The sequence below is a fragment of the Diadema antillarum genome, unplaced genomic scaffold (genome assembly GCF_040938485.1).
Source record: "Diadema antillarum isolate AM-2024a unplaced genomic scaffold, OU_Dant_1.0 seq00001581_RagTag, whole genome shotgun sequence".
In the NCBI taxonomy this organism is placed as follows: Eukaryota; Metazoa; Echinodermata; class Echinoidea; order Diadematoida; family Diadematidae; genus Diadema; species Diadema antillarum.
Genome location: NW_027272300.1, coordinates 239,712 through 258,542, shown reverse-complemented (window position 1 = coordinate 258,542; position 18,831 = coordinate 239,712). Strand labels below are relative to the sequence as shown.

The window sequence follows — 18,831 nt, the reverse complement described above, 5'->3', positions numbered from 1 at the left end:
AAAAGTCATGAAACGACGCGGCAAAATCTTTGCGCGTTGCGGAATCGTGGCGCGAAATGTCGATGAGGGGGGGGGGTCAATTTGACCCCCACCCCCCAGTTAAAACAGGGTTAACCTTTTACTTTTATTCTCTTGCCCCACTTGTCCATCCTTCCAGTTCCAGTCTTCATTTCACGATTCTGTCCCATGTCTTTGGGTCGATCTTAACCGCTGACATTCAATGTTTTTGCCCCCCGCCTCCCCCCACAACCACCATTTATATGACGAGTAACAAATAAAGTGAAACACGGCCCGTCCTTCATCAAAGAAAGGTACATATTAGTGATAAAGTTAAGGGAGATTTTAAAGATGTTGGATACACGGATGGCTGTGGTATACTATACGCAGAGTCAGAAGTTAAACACAAGTCAGACACATTCCACAGAACGTAACTTAAAAAGTGCTGGGTTTAATTTTGCTTGTGGATGGAAATGCCAGAGCGTATCGTGTCATTGTCATCGACTTCACAAAAGCAAAAAAGAGATGAATATTGCTCATCAAAAAATCTACTTTCTTTCGGACTCAAACAATGTATAAACACTAGTTTACAATGTAACAGTTATTAAACTAAAAAAGCTAAAACATTTGGGCTACTTCAATTATTCTAACGAGGAAGTAAGCAGTGTACATGAAGAAGACATAACTTTGAAAAGTATTTTACAATGTGTACATTCACTTAGAATTAGCTAAGTGGAGAAGGCACCTTAGTTTGCAATACACAGAAAAAATGAAACTAACATTACCAAAAGCAATAAATGATAAAGATAATAACAATTATTGAATATAGGCCCTATTGGTAATAATAATAACACCAGCAACAATAATAATAATAACAATAATAATAATAATAATGATAATAATGACAATAATTATAATAAATAACAATAATAAAGATAATCAGGGAAATAAAGGAAAAAACAAATTCAAATGAAAACACAATAGTGAAAGATATTGATGAGAATTTGATGAGAAACATGAACAAATGAGTTAAAGAAGACCTTTCTTGATAAGTTAATATCACGAAAAAACTTTCAATCTTTTTGTACAAAATACACGTATAAAGATTTAGCTCATAATTTTAGTGTCAAAGTAGGTATAGTTTAGAAAAACACGTATTCACAAAGTCATACTCTCACCTGAATTGCGCTCGTTATCATAATTAATTGGAGTTTTCTTGCTTCGCTTTCAAGCATACAGCGTCATTGAGCAATCTCTGACACGTGTACTAACTATGGATCGTAGAAATTGTACAAACCAGTCTTCTATGCGTGGCTACCCTATTTGGCTGAATCCATGATATACGTGCTATCACTGAGATTTTCCTACATATTGCAACTATCAGCATAGATGTCTTTTATGTGCAGTGACAGCTATTTACGTACAGAGAATTATTCACAGCTGACGAGTTGAAATCTGCGCATTTGCCAAAATCAATTTCCTATAATCCCCCTAGCTGTCGAAGAGTCCAGGAGGCAGTATTCATTCGTTGAAAACATCATCGGTAAGGCTCGGCTACAAAGAAGAATGACCAAGCAGTAGACACCAAGCGTTGTTCTGTCCCTTGTCATCTAGTGAAGTTTTCACAAGACCTTTAGTGCCATGGTTTGGCCTTGCTGTCATTGCTAAAAGTTAAACACCACTGGTTTCATGCGCTGATATTCCGGCAGCTTGTTCGTACATATTTGCTGGATCCCCAAAGATATCGTGGCTCCAGAACATGGTAGATGGTCGTGTTAGTGTCCCCATGATTTCTTCATCGCACAATTTCTTCTAATAAAACACACCACCTCGGAACTGTTTTACTCCTTTTTTATTGTTTATTGTTGTTTTAAATCACGGATCGAGACATTTTGAAAGGAATGCTAATGTGAGAGTTTTCCTCAGTTCGAAGGCGTGTACATTTTTCTCTTTAAAAATTTTTTCGTCAATATAGAAGACACTCTTTATACGAAGGACAAGAGATTTATCAAACAAGAGAAAAGATGTGTCTCTAGGGTACGTGTCGCGAAGGAATTCAGAAGAAATCTTCTTCCTCCTCCTCCTGTAAAATGTTTCCATCGGTCAGCTTGTAGATGGCCAGAAAGCCTTTCTTGTTTATGGTGTCATCCGAGCGAAATATGATCATCAGAGCGTCTCCGACTGAGACTATGTCGTCCGGTGCCTGTTGATATACGGAAATGAAAAAAGTCAGTATCATTTTAATACTACGTCCAATAACCAGGTAATCTCAGAGGACATCCTTCCTGTTCTTTATATCTATATGGCATCGTTAGTATTACATTGTCGACATATTGCCCTTTATCGACGTAAGTAAGAACCGATTATTCAATGTTTTAGTAGTAAATCTGACTGAAAAAGAAAAAGAAAAATCATGGGCATGCATACCCGGGTTAGACTCGACCTAACGATCTCCGATCTCGAGTCCAACGCGAATATGCATGCCAACGATTTTTAGCTCACCTGAGCCAATGGCTCAAGTGAGCTATTGCGATCGCCCTTCGTCCGGCGTCCGTCGTCGTGCGTCGTGCGTCGTCGTCGTCGTCGTGCGTCGTGCGTCGTGCGTTTCGTGCGTAAACTTTTTACATTTTCATCTTCTTCTTGAAAACCCCAAGACCGATTTTCATCAAACTTGGCAGGTAGCATCCCTAGGGAGTTAGGAACTCAATTTGTTAAAATGGGCACCATGCCCCACCCAGGGGGCCCCCAGGGGGGCCCAAACCCCCAAAATTAAGGAATCTGTAAAAATCTTCTTCTCTAGAACCAGAAGTGATAGAGCTAAGTTAATACTATGAGTTAGTACATTGATGACTGTAGTTTCAAGTTTGTTCATGGCAGAATCAGGGGTGCCCCCTTGGGACCCAGGGGAGGGGGTGGGGAGGGATTCTAATGGGGCCTAAATTGTACATTTTCATCTTCTTCTTGAGAACCCCATGACCCATTTTCACCAAACTTGGCAGGTAGCATCCCTAGGGGGTTGGGAACTCAATTTGTTAAAATGGGCACCATGCCCCACCCAGGGGGCCCCCAGGGGGCCCAAACCCCCCAAAATTAAGGAATCTGTAAATCTTCTCTAGAACCAGAAGTCATAGAGGTAAGTTAATACTATGAGTTAGTACATTGATGACTGTAGTTTCAAGTTTGTTCGTTCGTGGCAGAATCAGGGGTGCCCCCTTGGGACCCAGGGGAGGGGGTGGGGAGGGGTTCTAATGGGGTCTAAATTGTACATTTTTATATTCTTCTTGAGAACCCCATGACCCATTTTCACCAAACTTGGCAGGTAGCATCCCTAGGGGGTTAGGATCTCAATTTGTTAAAATGAGCACCATGCCCCACCCAGGGGGCCCCCAGGGGGGCCCAAACCCCCAAAATGAAGGAATCTTTAAACATCTTCTCTAGAATCAGAAGTAATAGAGCTAAGATAATACTATGAATGAGTACATTAATGACTGTAGTTTCAAGTTTGTTCATAGGAGATCCAGGGGTGCCCCTCTTGGGGGCAGGGGGGGGGGGAGGGGATTGGTTGGGAAGGTCCAAATGGGGGCCTTAATTGTACATTTTCATCTTCTTCCTGAAAACCTCATGATGGATTTTCGTCAAACTTGGCAGGTAGCATCCCCAGGGGGGTCAGGATCTCAATTTATCAAAATGGGCACCATGCCCCACCCAGAGGGCCCCATGGGGCCCCAATCCCCCAAAATTAAGGAATCTTCAAAAATTTGGGCCCTTATTGTACATTTTCATCTTCTACTTGAGAATGCGTGATCAAATTTGGGTAGAGCTGTGAATAATTTAGATTAGTGACTGCGTGAAAGGTGAACTTGCGATACTCAGGTGAGCGCTAGACCCGCGGGTCTGTTGTTTTGTTAAATCATGGCTTCTACAATTAAAGGCCTACTCGGCGCTTATTTACCTCGATGAAGAGCAATTGGTCAATCAGTTGGGGAAAAAATCGACGCAAGAATTCTTTCATTTTTGAAAAAAAAAATATGACAATGTCGTTTCTATGTGACGAGTTGGTCGAATTGATTCTTCAACTTCAATTCATAGAGAGAGAAAGAGATTACACCTTACTTTCTCTCCCCCCTCTCCTCCATAGAACAGGCAAGCACACAAATTGATCTCCTGGCAATGCTTCATTCCTTGAGACCACCAATACATATAGGTATGCACAGAGATCATTCTCTAATAATCTTTTTAGCTATCGAACAATCGCAACATGATCTCGTTTGTTAATCAAAATGTCATACAGTATGATTACGAAGGCTACTTGTATATATAAAGAATCCACGCCTTCATCAATGTCGCTGTTTACAAGTACAGCACTAAATGTATGGCACTATAACACATATAGGGCTTATCGTGCAAGTAATATTCTTGCCATCTTCCGTAGCAAGCTTTGCCAAATAGCATACACTTCTTTTCCGAATAGCCTAAAACACCACATAAGAGCTTACCCAAAGATAAACTATAGTAGGCGCCTACAGTGTACTTGTCGATAACTAAAACAACTACTTTTGTTTTTTCCTGCTAACCGCGGCCGCAACATTATACAAGTACCAGTATCGTATATAATTTTATCCTTCATCCGACGCTGAACGGAGTAGGCCTAAGACTATTCTTGCACCGGAAAAACAGCTCGAGATATAACACGTGGCTGCCGTCCATTACTGGTAGAGTTCAAACATGAGACTCAACTTGTACACACACTTTGCATGGGCAATCATTAGATTCTTTCCCCTCAACAGTGAACGGAATTTCAGTCTCGGCTGAATTTCACAGAGTTTTCTCACCTGTTAAAGGAGGAGAGAAGCACATCAAATTTTCATTAATTTCTTTTTCACATTTTGCTTTTAATCTAAACAACATTTGGCCGAGGGGATTCGCATCTTGACGTGTTCTTTGATTATTGTGTTTTTCCTTACCCGTTGCCCACAAAATCGTCCATATGACTCGGCCGCATAATTATCTCCGTCTAAGATTTCGACGTAATCGTAGTCGCATTCGGTTTCGTGCTCGATGTCGAATGATCTGAACCACAGATGGACGAGCTGGTTGTTGGGAGAAAGTATGGTCCACTCACAATCTTCCTGTAGCGGTCAGGAAAGACAAAACCAATTTAAAAATCGCTTTACCATACTAGATTCTTCACACGGGATTATAACAGCTTCAGGCAAATAAATGAATGTATAAATAAATACATTGTATACAAAAACTTAAAAGATCCTCCTTTCACACACTGAAAGAGAAACACCATGTGCCATACTCTCTATGCACACGTGTCAGAAACCTAACACGAGCAGAAATACAGAATAAATGTACAAACAAGACAAGTGATTAAAAAAACATGAACATGTTCATAGTGCCTCTTCAGTATGTGATACTCGATGAATAATCGTGGTTGACCTCACGGTTCATGAGCCATGCGTTTACAACATTCATCACCGAATACCATCAAGGGAACGGGCTTCTGAAAGGTTCAGTTTTAAGTGTAGGAGAGCAGAAGGCATTGTACTCTGTAATTCTTGCGAATATGGTGGTTCCAGCTTACATGGAGGGCCATATGTTTTACACTGTTCCAATTACAATGGCTATTCATAATTGTGTTGAACGCATTTTATCTACAATATACAATGTGTCTGACGTCCGCTTATTTTTTTTTTTGAATATGTAATGCATTTATCAAAATTTATTTATTTATTCATCTATTCATCTATTATACGGTATATATCTATCTATCTATCTATATATATATATATATATATATATATATATATATGTATATATATAAATATGGAGGATGGGCTTTGTTATACCGTTAGGGTATGCCCTAAGGCTATATCCTATAAGGCTATAATTTCTGATTTGTTGCGGTTGATACATAAACCTGAGAAAACTTTCAGTTTATCACTTATACGCACAATTCTGACCGAGAGTTACATCTATCCAATGGCTGCTTTGGCTAATCGATAGCTGACATCTTACCTGATTCCGATAGTTGGTATCGCCGTAGTCTGCATGCGAGTACAGCCGTTGCGAGGTGGTGCTTGCAATGAGACTCCCGCCACACTCTGTATCGAAATTATCATCGACATAGCGGTATTACTGTGTGGTACCCCACAGAGAGAGACTGAAGGACTGATGTCTTCAAGACGTGTTAAACACGTGTTATTTTATATACCCAGGACAAACGACTAGGAAAGTAATTCAAGTGAAAGTAGGAAGAAAATGTCCTCTGATATCAACATAGTGCACATGGGTAGGCTAACTCATGACGAAGTTGAGTTACCATAGCCAAGGGTCTTGAATATACCTGTAAAGAAGACAACACTTCATTTTAAACTCATGCCGTGTACCCAGCAATCGCCTGCTTTCATAATTTGGCTTGGTTTGAGCCATTCTCCCTTAGGCATTCACACTTTTATTATCATAGTCAGAAACAAATAGAGATTTATCATTGAAAGGGATCTAGAAGCAAAAGTTTCAAAAGTACCATTATTCCCTTATAACTCACGTGTGGAGTGAGAGGCGGAGAAACCCTTCCTGGAGACCGAGGCGTCCGAGTAGAAGCTGATAAACATGTGATTGCTGCTTGATATGACAGGGTCAGGAACCACGGCCCCACAGAACCGGCCAAGCACCTGCTCCTCGTCCGTCTCACCATCGTACACAACCAGGCGGTCGTAGGCGCACTCCTGGTGCTGTTCGAGGTCGAACTCAGAGAAGGTCTGCAAGGACACCGAGAAAACAGGGCACATCGGTATGAATCAGAGATTTTTCATTTCATTTCGATTTCATTCGTTGCTATACATTTCACTTGAATGTTCATAAAATTATAATTGTACAAAATACTGAAACAGTCATTTATCTCCTGTCACACAGTACACCTTCTCGTCACAGACAATTTATAAGATACAACTTCTCGTCATTAATTTGCTTCCCATACTGTTGCCTATGGCTACGCGATCTGAAAAAAAAAAAGTGATTTGTGGCCTTACCAGTACTATTTTGTGTCCAGGAGCTGCTGAGATATGCCACGTACATTCCTTCCTCTTGGGGTAATTGTCTGGGTAGTTCGGGCTCGTGATTATCCCACTGGTTGACTGAATTTCCCGTCGACAGCCAGCTAGTGATACAAGACAAAATACGCATTTAGCCACTTCTAACTTTGCTGAAATGGAATAGGAAACAGAATCACAAGTATGTCTGAATGACAAGTGATTGCAAATATTTGACACGTCGGCATTTCCTTTTTATATCTTTAATTGCTGATGAAGGGAAGAGAATTAGTATGAAGTATTACTCTTCTTTTTCTTTTGGTTAAGTCTGCCTCCTTCAATCGACTGAAGATTCTTGCAGACTCCTCCTACTTCAGTAAAACAGTTTGTTGAATGGATCTAACTATGTCTTCTATTGTCATCAGTGTTGTTTGCGCTCACACAACAAATTGAAATACCCTTCTTATAACTCAACGTATCCCCCTTATAAAAACAAAGAAAACCTAAAGAAAACCACCGAAGATGAGTGATTCTTTTGAATCAAGATGCTCCTACCTCATGTGAGCATCACAAATCAAACAAATAAATTGCATTTAGTGTGGCATTGAGAGGAATATACAAAACCAAATCAACTGGCAACCCCCCCCCCCCCAAAAAAAAAAAAAAAAAAAAAAAATCACAAATCACAAATCAAACAAATACATTGCATTTAGTGTGGCATTGAGAGGAATATACAAAACCAAATCAACTGGCAACCCCCCCCCAAAAAAAAAAAAAAAAAACTGAAATAAAAGAAGAACGTATCTCATAGAATCAGCCTCGACAATTCGATAGGCATAGATACACTTACACTCTTTGCAGTCGTGTTGGTTCTCGTGTAGCGTGAAGCCGTTCTGGCACGAACACGTGTAACTCCCTAACGTGTTCGTGCATATGTGCTGACAATTTCCGTTGCTGTCTTCGCATTCGTCTACGTCTGAAGAACACAATAAATGAACAGATAAAGGGATAACTAAACATATCATATATTGTGACTCATGACTCTACACAAGACTCCATTTGCTACTTCAAAAAATATCATCTTAACCCTAATTAGGCCGGGCTATTTAGGTAAATCATAGAGGGGGGGGGGGGGGGGGGCTCCAGATCTCGGCCGTTGACCGCGCGATCGCGATGAAAATTCGCACACACATTGCCTATGACGTAATCTAAAGTACCACGAAGTTAAATTTTTTTTTAAAATTATCATTTACGCTTAATTATGCTAATTTATGCATAATGATGCATGAAATCAAACAATTTGGTATAAATCACTAAATAAAGTTCAAAATGGGCACATTTTCTGTGTTAATATTCTTTTTAGTGTCCTGAGCAAATATACGAGAAAAAAAATTGTGCCATCTGAAAAAAATTTCTTAAGTATTTTATTGTTTTTTTAAATTTCTTTTGTATTTCTTTGCTTTTTTACTTTATGTTTTTCATTGTTTTTTCGATGAAATTTTCCGCGACATTGTTCAGAACAAGAAAATAATTATGTTATTAATTGATTTTAATCAATAAAACCCCCAAATAATCATGCTTTTATAAAATTTGTCTGTAAGCACAGTTTGCCTTGAAATTGTACACAAATTTACGTTTTTGAGCAATTTTTGGTCTGACATGCACGTACATATTTATACGCAACTTCGGAACCGCGTGCCCGGGCATCGCAAATTTGGTGTCAAAAGATGCGGAAGACTTGAAAGAAAAAAGTCGTGAAACGTCGCGGCGATAGCTTTTCGCGTTAGGGATACATCGCGCGAAACGTGGGGGGGGGGGGGGGCATCGGAGGCCCCCCGGCCTAGTTAGGGTTAAAGATGATGAGCCATGATACGCAATAAAAAAGAAACCACCAAATTTCATTTCAGGATGGACCTTGATCGACCTGCATGCAGTTATGATAGGGAGACGCAGTACGTGCCGGTGCCTGTTCACAATGCATAGATAGATAAATGATTTCAGAAGCAGCACTTTAGAATTAATACAGTACAAATACTAGAGAGGGGCCGTCAAAGGCGGCAGACCCACGCCTTGTACAAAGTCGGAGTAAACATAATGTGCATTCGGTCATCTACCAGAATTCGGTCACTTAATTGCCAGTGTGCTTTATCACCAGCCAGTGAGTTCTACCAAAGATCGTACACTGAAGTGTACGATCTTTGGGTCTACAGTCACATCACACGCAAATCACATCATTTCACATACGGTAACACTCATTCAGAACAGGAAAGTCCTTTAGTCTCCTCCAAAAATCCATCGAAAATCCCAAATACCACCGTCAAAAGTGCAGAATCAGAACTTTTCCCAGCGCGCGCGAATTAAGTCCAGTTTTAAGAGTATTGTCTACGCGACGGGTCGCCGAAAAAGCGCTAAAAATCGAGAAATACGCCGTTTTCTTGCGGGATATTTTGCTCATAGCAAGCCGAGAGTGTGATGATATCAAAGGTCGTATGAGTGTACGATCTTTGATGGTATCCACAAAAGTGCAAAAGAAAAACAAAATTTACGTACTCCCTAGGCAATTACCCCTATGATTAGTGTCTACGGAAATTATTCAATGCAAGGGTTGAATGCAAATGTCTACTGCACCAGTATTCGGTCACCAACGAGCGCCGCAACGTCTCCGATGCAATTTTGCACCAACAGTGTAGAGCGCGATGCATTTTCAGCGGCCTTGCACACGCATTGACATTGAGCGCGCATATCGTGCAGTGTGACTGACCGAGCAAATGCTCCTCCAACGAAAAAAACAATCAATGTTAATTTGAAAAATCATCAAAATACGGGCCAGTTTGTGACGACGGAGAACGAACTTTCATAAATCTAGAAGGACATAGTCCCTCAAATAGGCCTAAACGTAAATTTCGGAATTCTTACGAACATTTGAGCAGCGAAGTCGGATCGTTTGGGAGTTTATGTGCTCGTATGGTAGCGGAAAATCGCAAAGTGAGAAACGGGAAATTTTCGGAGTGGTCACTATACCATGGGGTCAAAACTTCAAGGTCACACAGAATTTGCAAGGGTCAACAGAATATCACCAAAATCTAATCGATTCTTTCCTGCCATTATCCAAACATCCCCTGAACATTTCGTGCAAATCCGTTTACCCGTTCTCTTGTTATCTTGTACACAAACAAACAAACAAACAAACAAACAAACAAACAAACAAAAACACAAACAAACAAACAAACATACGGAACCCTTTACATAAACCCCTGCCGATTTTCATCGGCGTGGGTAATAAGAACCAAGAAACAACTGTACCATAATGGCTAAGACAAAGACGTCTTATTGTCGTTGTTACGTGTTTTGACGTTTTTGATACACACATGTACATGTATATCGTTGGGAAATGAAAATAAACAAGGAATGAACGAAAAGAAGAGAGTTACCTGCAAAGAAGTTGGCAAAGAATCCGTCCTTGGCCACCGTATTGTCGGAACGGAACTCGATCCGAAGGTTATTGAAGCGAGACGTGATGGTTTCCGGAATTTCGTTGCCGCAGTACTTTCCATGAAGGAGGCCCTCTTCTGTCAGACTACTCCTAACTTCAACGTAGTCATATTTGCACACCTGTTTGGGGGGGGGGGGGGGGGGGGGAGGGGGGAGGGGGGATAAGCAATACATAAACACAATTTGCATCTCGATTCATTACAGCTGAATGTTTTTCTTTGTCCTTTAAAAAAATCGTAAAAACATTCATCTACATGTAAAGATTAGAATACAGTACAATAATAACAATAAATATCGAGGAGCTAGGGAACTTATCATTAATTTTTTTTTTTTTTTTGGGGGGGGGATGGGGTCAAGGACAGTGCTCGCGATATTTTCCCTCCTTTTGTTTTTGTTTTTGTTGTTGTTTTTTTCACCAAACGTGAGTGTGTGTGTGTGTGTGTGTGTGTGTGTGTGTGTGTGTGTGTGTGTGGGAGAGGGCATCCAGTCTCTAGACCCACTCCCCATTACCAGGCCCTTACATGTCTATGAATGTTTCAGGCATTCAAATACATATAGTCCTTTTTTTTTTCTTTTTCACACTAACCATTTTCTTGCAAAGTTTCATGATGTTTAGCATGTTTGCAAAAGTAAATCTGTTGTACCTCGTTGCCTTCAAGGTGAAAGGAGAAAAATTGCAGTGATATCCTGTAGTTGGATGGAGCCACGATTTGCCATACGCAGTTCTTGTCTTGAGGGTAGGGTTCGGGCCATGACGGGCTGGTTATGTTTCCCTGAAGGCTTGTAAACAAACCTCCGCACGCCACTTATGAAATATAAGAGAAAGAGAGGGAGAGACTTTAACACAAAGAAATAGAAAGAGTCACACAGATATTGGTTCAATACATTTGAATCCAATTAAGTATTACATTTGAGGAAATTACGGATATTATGTTTAAAATAGATTACATACGATTCAAAATTAACTATGAACATTACGATCATGCTAATTAAGTAATTCTCGTCCTGTCCTATTTATTCAGATCATAACATCACAAGACCAAGCCGCGCACACGGGAGACATCTTAACACTTATGATAATGCACAATATCTTCATAGTCCATTCAGCGTCTGTGACATTCAGATGTAGCCGCATAATACTATAATCGATTTTGAAAACAGAATTCGTTAAAGCTAGGCTGACACTTGCACATTCTTTTTCGTATTCTGCCTATACATATTTGTTACCTCTAATTTCTATATTTGATCCTTTTTCCTCTTTTTTAAGCAAACCGTCAGACTTTCTATATTTGCACTACTATTCTATTCATCTATATATCTATTCATCCCTGTAGCTTAATCTCTCTCTCTCTCTCCTTCTCTCTATCTCTCTATCTATCTATCTATATATCTATCTATCTATCTATCTATCTATCTATCTATAACAAGGCCAGTATCTAATAATATATCTGTCTGCCTGTCTGTCTGTCTATTTGTCTTGTCTGTTTGTCTATCTGACTATGAGCCAAAAAGTCCGCTTCTAGATTCCAGCCTCTACCAACCTTCACATCCTAGCCCATCTGAGCTGAGTTCAAAGCCCGGACTACAGTCACATCGGTAGCTGCCGATTGAGTTGATGCAGATATCCGCACAGCCGCCCTGATCTGGCTGGGCGCACTCATCGATCTCTGTTGGACAATGATTGAACAGGAAAGATGTTGGACAGAAATGAGAGGAGGAGGAAGGGGAAAAGGAAGGAAGGTTGCTGGGGTAACGATCGTTACTTGTAAATAACAGCAAAAGAATATCTTTGCTTCATAGTATGGTAATATAATTCTGACAAAATTATGATCATAAGATTTTACAGATAATTATCATTAGTATCACTGTAGACATACACCGTGATTTTTTTAAATATTTAACGGTCAAGTGAAAGACATAGTTGAGGACAATGATGGCTACTTACATTAAGAGTTTCATCATTCTCAGTACAATGAACCAGAGTTTTGCTTGGAAAGCTTTCCACCATGCCTGCATCAGTTTGCCCTTATTTGACTCGATGTGTAGCTACGCTGACAGATCTAATACAATTTCTGGCAACCTACGTTTCACTGTGGCTCTCTCACACAATCTGGTTCAGAGGTTCAGATTTCATTCATCGTACAGTATTCAGTGGCTTTGACATATAATTTCCAAGTGAAACAATAAGGCAATACCTTTGAAGAAGTCGGCAGAGAATCCTCCCTTGTTGACAGAACCGTCAGACACAAACTTTACCATCATCCTGTTACCCGTAGACTTGACGTCGTCTGGTAGGAAATAACCGCAGTATCGACCAATCAGAGGTGAGCTCTCCTCGTGACCATCGCGTACCTCTACATAGTCATAGATACAGGTCTCATGTCGCTCGATCTAGGAGGAACAGGCGTACAGCGATTGACATGAAATTATGCTCAAGAATGCAATGCTTCACCTTGACTGATTATAGTAGTGAAGCGAATGCAATAAATCAAGGACATTTTTCGCACGTAAAAAAAAAAATGATAGCGAGTTATGACTTCTCAAAAGTATTCCTACTAGGCAAGTCATAAAAACAGGGCCCTTCTGAGGCATAAGATATATGGTAGGTTACATAGAGGTTTATGACGTTGGTGGGTAAAAATTAGAACTTGTCCATTTGTGTGTGTCTTTTTTAATGAAACGTCATATATTTAAAATCAATTAAGATGAAACAACATTGAATTCTCCGGTGCAGAAAGATATACATCAAGATACAAAAACAATTATACATTTAATAACATTCTGCGTTTTGTACACAAGACAGGTGGAACTGTACTGAAGTATACTTCTATATGACCAGACCGCCCATACCTAGTATTCACGGGATTGCATATTCGGCTAATTACTATATCAAATCAGGTCAATTTGCCGACGTTTTTCAAAGCTTTAGTGAAGTTTTAATCACCTTCGATTCCATGAAATGAATTTGCTTGAATGAAAAACTTTTTCCTTTGCCAATGCTCTCTGCATAGTTCAAGCAATCCAATACATTAATTTGCGGTTATGTAATGACACTGTCACATGCCATAGATATATGGTAATGCTAACATGATATGATTGTCACATTGATGTGTTTCGTCTCCAGGTTGCTATACGATTCGTGAAAAGGTCAGTGATAAAATCGTTTTATATACCATGTAAGGTGTTCTATTTTCTATTTTCCGTGATAGCTTGATTATTTGGGGACATACTATAAGCCATTCTTAACTTGCAGCAATTTAACAATATCAAAGACTGTCAAAGTCTGTAGCACAAAGCGTAGGGAAAGTCTGAGAATATAAAAATAAGCATGAAATACAGATGTGATTGCCCGAGGTTCTCAGCCACTGGGGAATGACAACAAACAAGGTTGGTGTGACCCCCTCCCCCACCCCCCCCCCCCCTCCCAAAAAAAAAATGAAAAAAAATAAAAAAAATGAAAAAAAATGAAAAAAATGGGGAAAAAAATGAAAAAAAAATGAAAAAAATGAAAAAAAAAATAATAAAATTACAGGTATCGCTTTCGGCTTATGACGTCAATTTTGTTTTGCTACAATATGTTACAATCTTTGTTTGTTTCTTTCATGAGGGGAAAATGGTCTTGATTGGGACTTTGGAATACATGGCGAAACTCGAAAGATGTTGTCGTTGTTTTCCGTCGTTCATTAGGTTTTTGGAATGTTCGTGTTAGTCATCATGGGCAGGAGTCGAATATTGGGCCTGACAGGTCATCACCTCGAATGACTGAAAGCTGAGTCCCACGGTATAATTCTCAGGCATGGTGATATGCCAGATACACTCCTTGTTCGGATGGTAGTCGTCTGGGTAGTTCGAGCTCTGCAGAGTACCCGAAATCCGCTCGATGTGACCGCCACATATGGCTGTAGAGAACAAAATATTGATCTCACCACAGTCAATTTGACCATAGATTTCCTGTTGGTATCCCTGCACGGTAACACAAAGTATCTATGGTACTGACAATTGGCAAAGGAAATAAGTCTTAACTTCTTCCCAGCTTTACACGGACAAGTGTACAAAATATTCTTGTTTTTCCCCTCGACTAAATTTCATTCTAGTGTTTAATGCCTCTGTAAGCCAATTATTGTGACCATGAGGTTCAAATTTTGTAATACATGTATAAGGTGCTTGGTGAGTTGTCACTTTTTGGTTTTAATAGATTTACCAATTTTATTTCACAGGCATTCATCAAATCAATCTAAAACCGTAGACATAGAAATTCGATTTTGGTACTAAAAAAAAAAAAAAAAAAAAAATCACTTACAATTTGAGCAAGGGTGGCAAAATAGATCAATATCCAATCACACATATTGCATAATTCAGTCATATATTAGAGCTTCGGCGTGTTCTCTATTATACTAAGGTGGGGGGGGGGGGAGGAGGGAACAACTTAGAAACATAACCTTTTAGTATTGTCTCATCACAAAATATGTTATTTAAAAAAAATAATCCTGCAAATAGTATGCGATGCTACACAGTCGGTCGGTGATGCATTAACAAACGACATTCATCCCCAGTGACAATATAATTTAAACCGAAACAGCTCACACCATGAACTATAATTATGGGGACGCTTACCTTCGTAATGCGCTGAAAAGCCCCTGCTGTACCTGTGTGCTGAACTCTTCAGTTCGACCCATAATCGGCTATCGGACGAGAGTATCGGATCGGGTAGAGACGCCCCACAGAATCGACCTGGACACAACGTATACGAGTACATGTATATGATTTGAGGAAAGAGTGCTGTTGAATGTAATGTCAGTACACACATTCTGATTAGCAAATTTTCGAATTCCATACGCTTGACTTGCGATGTCAGGATGTTTGTTGAAAAGTGACTAGTGTACAGTTTTGTTACAGGATCCATGAGGCTTCATTAAATAATTATATTGTCGATTCACATTCATAATAACTTCGGTCATAATTTCTTTTCACACTCAGTAGCACTACACAAAAGCAATAATACTGGATTGATGAATACGAATTGTTTATCACAGTGATACTTTCATATCACGGAAACCTTAAAACTTTGACCTTTGAGAAGTGATTACCAAGCAGTGGCGAGTGTCTCCAGTGACCGTCCCGAACCTCTAGGTAATTATACCAACAGCCGTCGCTCCCCACCAGCTCGAAGCCTGTGAACCTAAGGCTGATCGTCTCTCCTGGTGTCACTGAGATCCGCCACACACACGTCTGGTCGCCGGCGTACCGCCCCGGCCACTCGGGAGAGCTGAAGTTACCCGACGACTCCAGCAGAGTACGACCACACTCTACACAGAGTATAAGACACAGGCGAGCCGGAGAAAGAAGTGTCCGGTTATCAAGTTTCTTAAATTGCTAGTGTGCTTGATTCCGTGTATTTTGTTTCTTGTTTACTAGTAGTTATCCTCCAATGTGTTATAAACAGCCTTGCCTTAGAACCAAGACATTGTCATAGTGAAATGCTATCCGTCGAAACATGCATACATGAAATTAAGTGATTTCAAACAATAATCACTTTGATAGAACCCAATAATGTAAGAGTCACATATCTGAATTTTGGAGTAGCCAAAAACAACAAATTAAAACAAATGTATTTAGGGTAGCATGTAAAATGTTCATCTTAATATTCATTAACGTGTACTGAAAAACGTGCATAAACATCGCGGTCACTCGACAAACGTGAGGCAAAAACACAATCATTACGGTCTATTAAACGTCAAACTGTTTTGTATACAGGAATATATAGCGTACACAGGTTTGTGAGCAAACTGCAGGAGACAACACGCTACTGTCTGCTCATGTGCTTTGTTCGTTGCCAGGAATTAGAATGGAGAGCAAACAGGAAGACAGCTACGCGTTTTCTCCGTAACCGACATCCTTGACCTCCTACACACGTAACGTATCAGTGTCATCGTGTCTGGGCGGCACAACGTCGAATGAAGGCGTCTAGTACATCAGTTGGCTACTAAATATCTAACAAGGGTGTACATAAGAACGGACAGGCTCGTAAGCTAGCTCTGCAATGAGTGGGGAACATTGTATTAAGCAATCCATCTTGGCTGATTCATGAAACTTGATGCTTGCGACATGAGCTCGCTTTCTTCTGGTATCGGATGAGTTGTTGTTTAGCCTGTAATTCAACACACACACACATACACACAGCTCATGTAGGAGGTGCGATGCAGTTTGCCAGAGTGCAGGACCAACAAAGTCAAAAGATTTCAGGAACTTATTTAGACTTTGACAAACAATGAGCAATATAAACAAACAAAAGAAAAGGAAACTGTTCTGGCAAAGCCTTTTGCCTTATCCCTACCAGATGTTGAAAATTCCATTAATGATTGCGAACCAACCATGCAAGCTCCCGCATATTTAAAAAAAGTGTACTCACTGGGGCATCTGTAGAGTTTATTGGCCTGAATGATGTCCCCTCTGCTCAGGTGCTTTCGTTGACCAATTTCAGGACGGACTCCGGAATCGGGATCCTTTCTAGGAAGAATAGTGTCCAGCCAAATCCCGCGGGAAAACGTGTTCCGGGCATAGTGCATGATGCTAGCAAAGTCGTAGGTCTCTCCAAGCGAGTTCACTTCGGCTGCGTCTAGCACTCGGAAGTTATATTCCTGACCTGGGTTTAAAAATGTTATGCATTAAAATTAAAAACAGACATGACATTCATTAAAGGTAAAACAACGTTCTCATATGCCTGCAGAGTGCAGAAACTGTCGATTTTTGCTCTGAAATAGACATAGGCATAAATAAAGAACATGTACCATCGCCGTTGCTCTCCGTATGTGGTTTATACTCGATTATTGATAACCGACAAATCGGGCCATTTATAGCAATATCGTCATAGTATAGTCATAGTAGTAGTATAGTATACAGTAGTATAGTTTCTGGAGGGTTTGGAGGGTTTGGGAAAGTTTATGTTCACTCTTGAGGGGAAACGCGCATACAAGAGAGCGTATCATTAGTGACGGGGGGGGGGGAGGGGATATCCCCTCCCACACGAAAGACCTTTGAGTATTTAGAATTGAATTTCAACGATCTATCACACACTTTGGATGGAATATTTCAAAATTTCTCAATTAAAACGTAGCACGATACTTCTTCAATTGTTGCTCGATTTTCTCATTTACTATTCAAATTATTTGAAATGTTTCTTCCCATGGGGCCTATTAGTATTGACGAATTTCCTTTTATCAGCCTGTACATTGCAATGGTCATGCGGTACTTATTCCGCGTGTTTGCACTCGTCGTTGCTATGTCGGGTGGGCCTGGGCGGGCTTTCGGACTGCCAAGAGCTATTTTTGTCTTATTTTCGATATGGAATTGAGTGTATGAATGTGAAGGCGGCCCGGGTCCATGGTTGGTAATTTCGAGTAAAGTGGACAAAGCTTAATACTTTTGTCATTCATTCTTACACTAAAGCAAGATTTCACTTATTGAATAACTATGAATAATTATGTTAATGAAAACATATTTTTGTGTGCACTACGGAGTTGGGCTGGTCATAATCTGCTGCTTTCGTAGGTCCCTGGCAAATCACTTTTGGTTGGGTGCAGCCATTTGTCTGCATTATTGTGTACCCTTGCACGCATGGTAGAAATAAAGATACTGTAGTTTTCGGCATGATATCCATCGGATAACAATATAGCATTTATAATGAGTTTATGTATTGTGCATTGATGGTAGAAAACATTATAATTATAGTATATCCCTTTATTGTATGTTTGCTAGTACGGAATTACTTGAATATTTGAAAAAAAAAACACAGATAAGTGTTTAAATTATCTGTACCAAAGAAATGGCTTTATATGGTGTTGAAGTAATAATTATGTATTTCATCCATCCTGTGTAGAATTATGTTGCTTTGAGAAATCAATGAATTCTATCATTTGAAAAAAAAATAAAATCTAGCATCCGAGTCTTATGAAAAGCCAATTTGGTATGAACATTTCTTGCGCCCCTCCCCTATGGTCATGGGGAGGGATCTAGTGACCTTCCATTGATTCTTTGTTTAATCATTTTTTCTCTCTCTCTCTTAAAAGGGGATTGAAGAGAAATTAGTCATGTTCTGTTTTGTTCTGTTCGCCGTCAATTTTATTGTCTTTCTTGAAGACTTCCTGGTTTGCATACCCTGACACCGATGACAGTGTAATATTCCCGGATGTCCGCAGACATTTTTCCCATCTTCGCGTCCCCGGCGGAACCTGACCAATGACGAAGCCCAGGACTCTCCCCGAGTCTGGAGCTACAAGGCCGATGATCTGATTGTCCAATTACTTCA

At 40.0% G+C, this 18,831-nt stretch overlaps 1 protein-coding gene across 1 annotated transcript in view; it reads right to left on the bottom strand.

Annotated features, from left to right (window-relative positions):
* Positions 1-1,044: 1,044 nt before the first annotated feature.
* Positions 1,045-18,831, bottom strand: part of LOC139710868 (bone morphogenetic protein 1 homolog) — a 44,564-nt gene continuing 26,777 nt past the window's right edge. Inside the window, exons 6-19 of the mRNA XM_071622790.1 lie at positions 16,936-17,169; positions 15,614-15,832; positions 15,141-15,257; positions 14,280-14,425; positions 12,722-12,917; positions 12,068-12,193; positions 11,171-11,331; positions 10,466-10,646; positions 7,885-8,010; positions 7,035-7,162; positions 6,551-6,764; positions 6,022-6,107; positions 4,962-5,126; positions 1,045-2,200 (exon numbers count right to left, since the gene is read on the bottom strand). Coding sequence (XP_071478891.1) covers positions 2,054-2,200; positions 4,962-5,126; positions 6,022-6,107; positions 6,551-6,764; positions 7,035-7,162; positions 7,885-8,010; positions 10,466-10,646; positions 11,171-11,331; positions 12,068-12,193; positions 12,722-12,917; positions 14,280-14,425; positions 15,141-15,257; positions 15,614-15,832; positions 16,936-17,169 — 2,246 coding nt within the window. The 3' untranslated portion in view covers positions 1,045-2,053. The remainder of the gene's footprint in view (positions 2,201-4,961; positions 5,127-6,021; positions 6,108-6,550; positions 6,765-7,034; positions 7,163-7,884; positions 8,011-10,465; positions 10,647-11,170; positions 11,332-12,067; positions 12,194-12,721; positions 12,918-14,279; positions 14,426-15,140; positions 15,258-15,613; positions 15,833-16,935; positions 17,170-18,831) is intronic.